This window comes from Mastigoproctus giganteus, chromosome 10 (assembly GCF_048544385.1).
Source record: "Mastigoproctus giganteus isolate SK-2022 chromosome 10, ASM4854438v1, whole genome shotgun sequence".
In the NCBI taxonomy this organism is placed as follows: Eukaryota; Metazoa; Arthropoda; class Arachnida; order Uropygi; family Thelyphonidae; genus Mastigoproctus; species Mastigoproctus giganteus.
In genome coordinates this window covers 180706684-180718743 of record NC_143584.1, presented here as the reverse complement: position 1 = coordinate 180718743, position 12060 = coordinate 180706684, and the positions used below count along the sequence as shown (strand labels likewise).

Below are 12060 nucleotides of genomic sequence, written 5' to 3'. Positions count from 1 at the left end.
AAAAAAAAAAACTGAACTGTGACAAAAGGCATAAAAGCTACACTAAAGAAGATTGGAGAAAAGTTCTTTTCTGTTGAAAGCCATTTTGAGGTACAGGAAATCAAACCTTTATAAAGAGAACAGATGGAGAAAAGTGCATATGCAGTAGACTACTAAATACCCTATTAAAAAATTATTTTGATCCAGTATCGTGATTTTTTGTATCAAGGTACTGGATTCCTTGTATCTACAGATGGGATGATGAAAAGTGACAAAAACATACCAATTTTAGCCATCTTAGATGCAACTGGGAATGCCATTATTCAGCAGGACCTTGTTCCCTGCCATTCATCCAAAATAACATGCAATATTTTAGAGGAAATAGTATAAAGTATTTGGAATGGCCATTGCAATTCTCTAGACTATGTGAAAGGACAAAATTGGACTACACAATGAAAGAGGTGGTTTGTGCTGTGATCGGTTTGAATTATGGTATGATTCCACGATCTAAAAATAAACGAGACAAAAACTGATTGATTCCATGCCAAAATGAATAAAGAGGATTATAAAGGCTAAAGGAGGTCATATTACAAAAGTGTATTTCTTTGGTTTTTGTACTTGAACTATGAAATAAATGTATCTTTTTGAAAAATATCTCTCTGTTCACATTATTTTGCCCAAGACTATAGATAACACAATTCTCTAATTACACTGTCTACCAAAAAATAAAGGGAGACACACAGAACCAAGTGTTTATACTGTACTGTAACATTTTGTAAAATGTAAATTGTTAATAAATATTGCAATCTCAGAATGAAAATTTTTCCATATCTGAGTGTGTAATTTTTCATTTTGCTTTTTCTGTAGTTGCACAAGTACTGCCCACTTTTCTGAACTAATTGTTTTCCTCTTAAAAAAGAAAAACTCCCAATAACAATGCAAAAACCATTCTTCAGTGGGGGCTATAATTTTAACTTATAAATATTTTAAAGTAGGGGGAAAGGTTTTATAGCCAAATGTATATTTATACGTCTGTGTATGTGCAGAGGTGAAAATGCCACATCCTCTGCTGACTTTCAAAAATACTGAAAATTTTTGACTACTATGTTTGTATTACTATAATTTTAAGTAGAGAATGCATATTTTCTAGGAAGAGAGAGAAAACTGCAACATTTCGATCAAAATTTTAAAAAAATGTTCTGTGAAGAAAATGAAATTAAAGAAACACGTAAGCTGTTTGAAACTAGGTGTGAAAGTTAAAGGATATCAGACCATATAAGATATATGATTTATCTTATAGACTGAATTCAAAAAGAATTCTTATTCTTGACAAAAAAAAAAAAAAAAAAAAAACATTCAAGATTTTTAACTGAAAGGAACAGCCTGATTGCTAAGTTTGTCAATTAAAATTAAATCTTCATGGACAGTTCTGCATCTAGAGTACATTCTTAGGCACCACTATAAAAAGCTGCAGACCAAAATTTGAGATCTCTAAGACAAGTGTTTCTTGAAAGATATGAAAAATACTTACCTTCAATTGCTGATTCTCAAAACTTTTAGTAATTACCATCTATCCATTTGTTTTATTAAACACAAGTTACAATATAATTTAGGCTTTTACAATATAAATTTAAAAGCAAGCATTAGTTAGTTTCATTACACATCTAGTAAGAATATTAGACTGAAAATACTCTATAAAATAATTTATAGGACCAAAATGAAAAATAATCCACTAAACAGGTTTTTGCATATTATTATTTCAATTGTGACCCTCTTACAAAAATTTCAGACTTTTTTAACTTTTGGTCAAAGTGGAAATAACCTAGTGTGTGACTTTATCATTTATATAGTTACACTGTACTAATTGCATTATCAGCCACTCTGTACAAAAAATATATATAAATATTGAATTTATGGGCAACTTTATGATTGACCCATTCTTGTACTCTTATTTGTACAGTATAATCATTATGATTATTTTTATTCTGTATTGTATATTCTATGCATTTTGTGTTTTTTCCTGTTTACATAAATAAACATAAAACTCTGCTTTTTGATATAAGGACTATCTAACAAACAGTGATGTTCCAAAAACAATCAATTAAGAAAAATCCTATAATTGAATATTTTAATAGAGAAAAGATTTATGGTCTAATAAATTAGTAATTGAGGACTATCTTGTCCTCATGCATATTCTGTGGCCAAAGAATTTCAATTGAGATTGCCAGCTATCTGATAATGGACAAGTAAGTATTGAAACAGGCTGTAAAAGCAGTGTCTTCTATTTCTAAACAAACAATAGAATAGCCTTTTGGCGATGCCATTTATCATGGAAGTTTGTCCCATTTTGATTAATAAGAGCACAGCATTTACTTATGGTAATTTCTGCTGGCTGCAAATAAACATCCATTTTTCAGTATTTAACTTCAACTGATGCTAAACTTTTCATTCTTTACCCAAATCATAAGTCACAAAATCTCAGAAGTCTTCCCTAATTATGATGAAATATATTGATGTCCTTCCACCTTTCTTTTCTTACTGTGTTATCAATGTATTTTCTAGTCTTCATAAATTTTTTAATAGTTGATTAACATAAATTTAAAACTTCATTTAAACTGGAAACAGTGGTCCTCTAGGTACAGTGAATCACAAAGCAAGTTAAAATGAACTTTCTTTTCTTTTCTTGCCTTTCAGATTTTTTTATTGTCCTTTTGGTAGACTACTGAAATGGATTTAAATTTTCTGAATAGACAGATGGTTTCCCAAATTCTAATGATCCACAAAATCAGAATTGGGCCCACTGCTCATTATGTTATTGTTATATTGTCATCAAGCTGACGCTATTCTTTTATCCTTTAAATTTGACAAGTTACACACGATGACAGAAAATTTGGAATGACTGTATCATTTATATGAAGGATTAGTTTGAAATTACGTCGCATTTTAGGGCAAAAGCCTCAAGCTGTGTAGTGAGTTAACATGCTTACAAGTTAGTGCAAATCATGACATCATGACAACTTGTTGTGAATACCTTCACAACAAGTTGTCATGATATTGCACTACCTCGAATAAGTAACTCTTCACCATAGGAGAAGACTATTGTTACTTATTCTCAGTGGATGCCACCACCCAGATGGCACCATTTCAGAGATGATTGGCTCCTCTTCGGTGGGTGGGCAGGCACCCTGGTGTTGCAATGATTGCAAGGCGGTTGTGAAGTATAACTTCACAATATGAGAGATGCCTAATGATGTGTAGTAATTTGAATTATGTAGCATTTCGGGGCAAAAGCTTCAAGTTGCGTAGATGAAATTAGCTACTGGATTAGCTAAAATTAATGATTATCATATAAGTAGTGCAAATATATCATTTTTGTACATAGCTACAGTGGCACAAACTGAAAGCATATACACCTCTATACTGTGAAGCAAATCACACATTACTTTAATCTTATTCAGTGCTCAAACTGGAAAACATTATCAACTGGACCACTAATATTTGACAATAAAAATCATTTATTTTGCAAAAAAATCTCCAGCAGTTTTAAGCACTTATTCTATCTGCATACCAGATTTTTTTATATGCTGTTTTTCAGTGTTTTGGTTGCTGTTGGCACCACCATTTGATAGCTTTTCTCATCATCTGGGTGGAATCAATGACACGATCAAGATAAGTATTTTTCAGTGTTCCAGAAACATGAAAATTGCAAGGCAAGTTCAGGGACTGTATAGAAGATGCTTATTCACTTTCCCAGTGTACTTTCTGGATTACGTCCATGGTGTGTTGAAACATGTGTGGTCATGCATTGTCATGTAAAAAAATTATATCATCATTCAGAAGTCTGTGTTTTTTGTTTTGGTGTCATTTTGCAGATCAACATTTAGAATTTTTGTGTGTAATTTTGCAAGGTGACTGTTTTGCTTCTATACAAGAAATGGCACAGCAGCCATCTCTAAGTCAAAAAAACAGCACGAGCATAATCTTCCTAGTACTTTTTGAAAGTCACGAATATCAAGCTGATGACTGGTAATTCCACTGCACTTCATGTCACTTTCTCTCTACTTCAAAATGCCTATAATCTGTGTCTTACCCACAGTTACTGTGTAGTCCAATAAGTAATTTCTTTCCTTTTCATATCATGCTAGATGCAGCAGACATAATCATATTTGTAAATGTTTCTGTTCATTATTGAGACTAGTGGCCAAAGAGAACAACTGGTAACCCAATTGCAAAAGGAAGACAGACCATGGGAGCTTGCTTAGGCCTTTATGTCAAACCCAATCAAACACTTTTGAAATGTCAAGAGCAACTACCACTTTAATCCACCATCCCCATTTTTTTCCCAGAAAGAACAACAATCTAATTTTTAGACTTAAAAGGCAGTGCTTGTTTTTAAATATATATATATATATATTGGTATTGAATAAGTGCCTTTAATATGATGTGTTTAGTTTTAGATAGGTACTTAGCTGCAACCCAAAATTAGCCATAACTTTGACCAGTTATGGCTAATTTTGAATAAGTGCCTTTAATATGATGTGTTTAGTTTTAGATAGGTACTTATCTGCAACCCAAAATTAGCCATAACTTTGACCGGTTATGGCTAATTTTGGGTTGCAGCTAAGTACCTATCTAAAACTAAACACATCATATTAAAGGCACTTATTCAATACCAATATATAATTAAGACTGATGTAATGTTTTATCTAGTCATTTATAGATGGCATTAATCAGTTCTTGCTATAATTAATTTGATAGAAATAGTTTGGTTATATTACTTTACAAGGATATCTATTAAAACTGATTTGATATATATATATATATATACAGGATGTCTCAAAAATATATGGCATAACTTCAGGAATGAGTTCCTCATATGTAGACAATAAAAATATTTTATATCAACATAGTTCCGGAAATGCTTGGTTCCCGAGTTATTAACTGGAATGTCTTATCTCCCGCAGGTGATTTCCTTCATCACAAGGTACTGATAGAATCTGGTAGTTTTCCATTCCGATCAGGAGCAAGCAGACATGCACTTTATGTATGGTTTGGTGGACGGCAATGCTATGGAGGCTCGTCATTTGTACCACGAAAGGTTCCCAGAACGAAGATGTCCAGACAGGAAAATGTTTGAAGGTATCCATTGCCGCCTTTGTGAACATGGGACCGTTACATCTCGTGCTGCCAACAGAGGACGACCAAAATCTACGACTCCTGACGTAGAGGAGGAGATTTTGGATGTTGTGCATGCCACTCCTGGAATCACCACACGCAGAATAGCAATGCAACTGGCTGTTCAACATTCGACTATTTGGAGAGTGTTGCAAGAACACCAACTGTATCCTTGCCATCTGCAACGGGTACAGGCCTTGTCACTAGCAGATTACCCTGTGTGAGTAATGCTCTGCCAGTGGTTCTTGCAGCAGTGTGGTACAACTCCTCACTTTTCTGCCTTAGTGATATTTACAGATGAAGCACAGTTCACACAAGACAGAATCCAAAATTTTTACAATCAGCATGTATGGGCTGAGAAAAACCCACATGCAATTCTTCCATCACATCACCAAAAGTGGTTCAGCCTCAAAGTCCGGGTGGGTGTTTTTGGTGATAAGTTATTTGGGCCCCATGTACTTCCAAACAAACTCACAGGGCAGGCATACAGAAACTTTCTGGAAAACAACATGCCTGATTTCTTGGACGATGCACCACTGATCATTCTTCAATAAGCACATTTCGTGCACGATGGCGCTCCCGCACATTTCAGCCACCTAGCCCGCAGCGGCAGATGCTTTGGAAAACATAATTGAGGCAGCAAAAAACTGCAACATGAAGTATTTTCTCCTGATATCAATAGACTGGCACTTTTGATTCTCTCTGGGGGCCTGGAATCCTGGCCAGACTTCGGCGCGCCCAAATTCCAGGCAACCTGTTCTGCTGCCTTAGATCATACTTGGAAGACAGAAGGATTACAGTGACTACTCCCTTTGCCACTCTCTCCAGGCAGGTCCACAGAGGCTGCCCCCAGGGATCAGTTCTGGGGCTCCTTCTGTTGACTCTTGTGCTGGATGAGTTTCTCAATATGGAAATCCCTAATATAAGAATGCAGGCATACGCTGATGATCTTATACTGATGCTGCAGACTAATAGCAGGACACAGCTGGAGACCTATGCAAATCATGCCATTTCTGTTCTGCAAGGATGGCCAATGGGAACCTACTGAACATCTCACCGGAAAAAACATTCAATACTCCTCAAGGGCTCCCTTGACCCCAGGAGGCCTCCCCAGATCAAGATAAATGGAACAACCATTAAACTCCAAACAGAAGTCAAGTATCTTGGCATTATCCTTGATAGACACCTAAACTTCACACCGCATCTTAGTTACCTCAGAGTAAAATTCAGGAAATATTCCGGCCTATTCGCTAGAGTTACACGCAGAGACTGGGGTCTGAAGAAGAAGAGGGCACTCGCCATCCTCTACAAGGCATTCTTCATCCCTGCACTGGCTTATGCAGTGGGAGCTTGGTACGCTAAGGCAAGCACTGCTGTTAACAGAAGGAAACTGGAAACCATCCATCGAATAAATCTCCTCACAACAACCAGAGCATGCTGCACGGTGAGCATCCATGCTCTCCAGGTCCTTGCGGGATGTCTCCCTCTGGACTTGGAGATTGTCGGCCGTGGGCTGCTGCACCAACAAGCCAAAGGAAGGGTAATCACACATTTGGGATACACTACGGACCCAACTCTGACTAGACCACAGGAAAAAAGACGTCTTACAGACCACATGAGAACAGTCTGGCAGAATCGGTGGAATGACTCCACTAAAGGCCGCATAACTAGAAGCTTCATACCAGACATTGGACGTGTTTACCCTATTTCCCCGACCTGGTACTCTCCTGGATTTCATACCGCTTACCTGCTGACAGGGCATGGCTCCTTCAGGAAGAAGCTACACAATTTTGGAATCTCGAACATAGTGCACTGTAAATGCAGACAAGAAGAAATTTGGGAGGACCTGCTCTACGAATGTAATATATATGAACACCTCCATGGCCTGCTGTTTACCAAAGTACGCTCCATCCTTAGAAATCAGGAGGACATAGTGCTGCAGGAAGAAGAAAACTATAAGGCTTTCACGCTTTTCGCTCAAAATCTCTTCGCGAGGCAAAGAGCACTTCCACCACCCTGAAACAAACTTCAGACTTTGGACCACCGATGGACACAAAGAACACAATTGGCCATTGACGACCAGCTGAGTGACTACAGGACTTGAACACAAGTGGTGGGGACAACCTACAGCAACTGAAAGACAACTGAGTCCTACTGGATGCGACCAAACACTGGGACCTAGATGTAGCTGGCCTGTCAATTGCAGGTGACGCATCCTGGCCTCTGCCGAGACTAAGTCCACCACCTGGAGAGTCAAAGTGAATGACTTAGATTGCAGCCTTGCTGCCAACTAGCCAAATGGAAACCCAGGTCCGACACCTTTCTGGGCTTGCTTTATCTCCTTTTCCCGGCAGGGGACACCCCTGTCCCTTCCTCTCCCTGCAAAACCCACGTTCCCTCTGGTGTGGCATGGGCACATCCACTGAACAATTGGGAGCCACCTTCTCTATCGGTCCATTTCTTCCTTTTCTGCCCTCCAGCCTTCCTTTTCCCCACCCAAATCTGTTTACCTTCACAGTGCACAGCCCCACATGTCAAATAGTAACTACACCAAAATTGCTTGCCCGACCCTTTTCGGCCAAAAATAAAACTCATCCAGCGTATGATCCCTTCTCGCTCTTAAGGCAAATCTCTATGACCAAACAAAAGCACCAACAGCGATTAAAGCGATTTTTTTTTTTTTTAGGTCCTAGCCACTGAAATCTGAGGAAAGTAGGTGGCAGTACCTGCCAGAGTACTGATTCCTTACTGGTAACACCTGGCTAGCCTCCACGTGGCACGGTATGGGCAACGTCGGGTCCCATCAGGGGCCCAATGGCCAATAAGCCAGATGAACAATGGGCACAACAGACTACACTATACACAATTCACTCACTTTAAATCTCTGGCTTGACAGGGTACTGTCACTCGATACAGAGAACACCGCGGAGATGGGAGAAATCCCAGGAGCCGCTAGACCCTCAACATACCAAATACCAAATGCCTGGCCTCCACGCTCACTGATTTAAACCCACTAGATTTCTTCTTGTGAGCCATTTAAAGTTATTGGTGTATTTGACTCTGGTAGCTGATGTCGAAACTCTCCACAATCAAATTGTGGCAGGTTGTGAGACAATACGAAACATGCCAGGAATGTCATGTTCAGGCAGAAGGTGGACATTTTGAACAATTACTATAAGGTGATGTGAACAGTTAAGTGTCATAGACAGACCTTAAAAACACGGGAACCAAGCATTTCCGGAACTGTGTTGATATAAAATATTTTTATTGTCTACATATGAGGAACTCATTCCTGAAGTTATGTTGTGTATTTTTGAGACACCCTGTGTATATATATATATATATATATACACACAGTGGATTTCAGTTATTTGGGCCACCGGTTAATCGGGGCAGCTGTTTATTTGGGGCAAACCTTAAAAAACAGAAACCAATGGAGAAAATAGCCAGGGTTTACTTCGCTTAATTGGGACAGCATGCCGTTTAATCAGGGCAGGAGACTGCAGCACTGGAGATTACCCTACGATTGTCTCTGATGGCACCACGTGGTTCGGTCAAAATTCTGGAGGTCACAACCATAAAACAATAAAAACAATTAGCAGTCACCTGTTTATTGGGCTTTTCTGTTAGTGAAATCTATCATAAACGGACAGTAAACTCGATCTTACTGAATTTGCGATAATACCGACAGCTGGAATTGTGGGTTATTATGGTGAAATGTGTTTACACTTCCATGAAATCTTAAATCACATAAAAAAATTAATTTTCAGAATCTTCTCCTCATTCCTATTTTTAAAGCTTTGTAACTCGTTACTCCGTTCTCACTCATGCATATCGTGTTACTTGCAATTTGTGTGTGCCGTGTTCTTTGTTATTGATTGCTTATCTTTTTACCGTTTTAAATTTTAACCACCACCCACAAATGTCAGTGAACAGAAATGTCAACTAGTTCGTATGTACACATTACAGTACGTATTAATTATTCTGATTATCACGTATATTCTTCCGATTTTCATGTATGATTTAATTTTTTAATTGGTAAGGTAATAAAGGGTAAATTTGTGCTTAATATATCTTTACTTTTATAGCCTGTGGATAATATTCCTCCTATTTTCACTGATTAGAATCACTATTTAATAGAATTAAAATTCAATTCACAAACGTGATCACAATGACCGGTGCTTACTACACATCGTATAGTGAACGGTACTTTACTATGGTGAGTTTGTCGTAACGTAATTTGATTGTACAGTGAACCAATTGTAAAGGGGGGGGGTACATTGTATTTTTAACTGTTTACGTGAAACTTCGAATAATTGGGGCAGCCGCTTAATCGGGCCAAAATGCACCAGTCTCGATGTGTCCCAAATAACCGGAATGGACTATATATATATATATTTTTTTTTTTTTTTTTTTTTAAGAACTGATTTCAATTCATAAATGATTTTTACAAGGTAATATTGATATGCATTTGTGGGGAAGATTCTGATAAATATACACTAGTCAACCATAAGTATTTGCATACCATCATTTTTGGAAAAACAAAAGGTTTAATGAGCAAATTAATAAGGTGGAGGCACATCATTTCTCTAATGACAGCATCAATTCATCACTGAATACCTGTGGCCAGCTTCTTGTAGCAAGCATCAGGAATTTGCCCATTCTCCTTCGGCACAGTTGCTGAAGGCAAATGTATTTGCCACATCCTGATACAGTATTTCAGTATATCCCAGGGATATTCAATCAGATTAGGTCTGACCTCTGGGCAGGCCGGGCGAGTTACTGGATTTGGTTTTCTTCAAACCAGGTTTCTTACATTGCTCATTATGATGGGATGGAGCAATGTCATGCTAACATGGGGAGGACCATTCCTAGAGAACTGTCAGAGTGTATGTTGGCACTGATAGTTTTGGCTATATAACCCATGGTACAATGTCCAAACCACAAGAAGCAGCCTCAGACCACGACCAAAGCTCCTCTGAACTTCACTGTGGGCTACTACACTGTGGTAGGCGATATTCCTCAGACATTCTTGGTTGCCTAATCTGAAAACTATGTAATGTGACCTACGCTCAATTGGCCCTGTTTCCAATGTTCAATGGTCCAAGCACCACTGTAAACATCTATAATTTGTTGGCATGATGTGGGGCTTGTGAATAGAAAATGTGCCACAAAAATTAATGCAGTGTGCAGTGCAGCTCCCTACAGACTGTGAATACACTTATGGGCACTCCTAGGAGTGAACATCTAGAATTTCAAATTAACATTTTTTAAGGATATCACTCAATTTGCTTTCACCACTTTCTTCAAGGAAATGACAATTCCTATCTGTCAATTTTTTTGGCCTACTGACTGTGCATTCCAACATTGTTCTAATTTTCTCATCTTCTGCTACATCAGCTACTGTTGATTTTCCAAGACAGAAATATGTGGCTATCACATGTAGATTGCTAATATAGAACCAATGATTAAACCTCTTTGAAATGCTATACACACATTGCTATGACTCATTCTGCTTGTTTGTGATATCTCTGCTATTGCCAGTACATTCTTAAACCTGTCCTGCTTTGAACATATCTTGTTTTCACCATGTGCTATACTGAAAAGGGTGTAGTGCACAGTGCAGAATAAATGTGATTATGACTTAAGCCTCATAGGATACATTATTATCATTTTTCTATACAAATATTTCTGGCTCAGCTATCTTTTAATAAACTAATATAGAACCTGATTAGTCAGTTAGTGCCATACAAATGAATGTTCATAAGTGATCTATAAACTATAGTTCAATAAAGTCTAAATTTTAACATAACTTTAGAACTAAATGAAACTATTAAAATAAATAATAAATAAATAAATAACTGAAAATTTAAAAATTTTTAAGTTATTCCTAAAACAAAGTTTCAGGTTTCATTTATATTTCTATATATGACACATTAACTATGATATGTAAATTATTGAGTTAATTTGTTTCTTTCCTGAAGTGAAACTAAAGAAAGGAAAATAAAGTTGGCACTACATTAACTTCTGCATTGATATGGCTATAAGCGTTTTAGTATATAAAGGTGTAAAATTTTTCACTGTTAGTGGAAGTGATAAAGATAAAAGAGTGTGGACGTGTATGTGCAATATATTATTGGAACTATTATAATTGAGTATTTTATTCAGGACCACTAATAATAATAAAAACATAAATAAGACTAAATTGATAGAAATATGTCCAATTTAACATCTAACTAATAAATCAATTTTATTTCAGTTATGACAACTTGGAGAATGCAGAATTTGTAGACACAAGGCATCTGAGATCTTCACTTTGAAACAACACACTGCTCTGCTACAGGTGAAGGAACATAATAAATTTTCCAACACTCTTCTAGATTACTGGTCTAAAGTTGTAAGATCTTATGGCTACAAATATGAATCTTCATCTCTAAAGGTGAAGGTTATATGTTATCCAATTTTTTTTATATATATATAAAACAAAACTACTGTATTTTTAAGATAAGGAGCTTAAGTATTTTGTTCAGAAATAAGAGACTAATTAAGAAACAAATTTCAGAATTCATATTTAATTATTCATAATTACATATATATGAAATAGAAAACCATCAGTAATATAAAATTTACGGTATACGTTATTTGGCAGTTACTTTACCAACTTCACCCTTTCACTTTATTTGTTCAAGTAAGTGAAATATTTTTCAAAAAAAAAAAAAAAATATATATATATATATATATATATATAAGGGAAAAAAGTATGAAACAGAATATTACCGCTTAAGTGTGACCAAAGTGCCAGTCAGTTTTTTGCAGCGTCTTAATGCGGTTTCAAGCCTCTCAGGTTCTTCCTTTAAAAATCTAAAATATAAAAATGGAGCCTGTTAATTTAGAATTCAATTGCAT

General features: G+C 36.7%; 1 protein-coding gene across 1 annotated transcript in view; it reads right to left on the bottom strand.

The window, feature by feature from the left end:
* LOC150079586 (uncharacterized) overlaps nt 1–12060 on the bottom strand; it is a 1000533-nt gene that overhangs the window by 109691 nt on the left and 878782 nt on the right. Inside the window, exon 18 of the mRNA XM_090383129.1 lies at nt 11932–12015. Within this exon, the coding sequence (XP_090239255.1) occupies nt 11932–12015 (84 nt within the window). The remainder of the gene's footprint in view (nt 1–11931; nt 12016–12060) is intronic.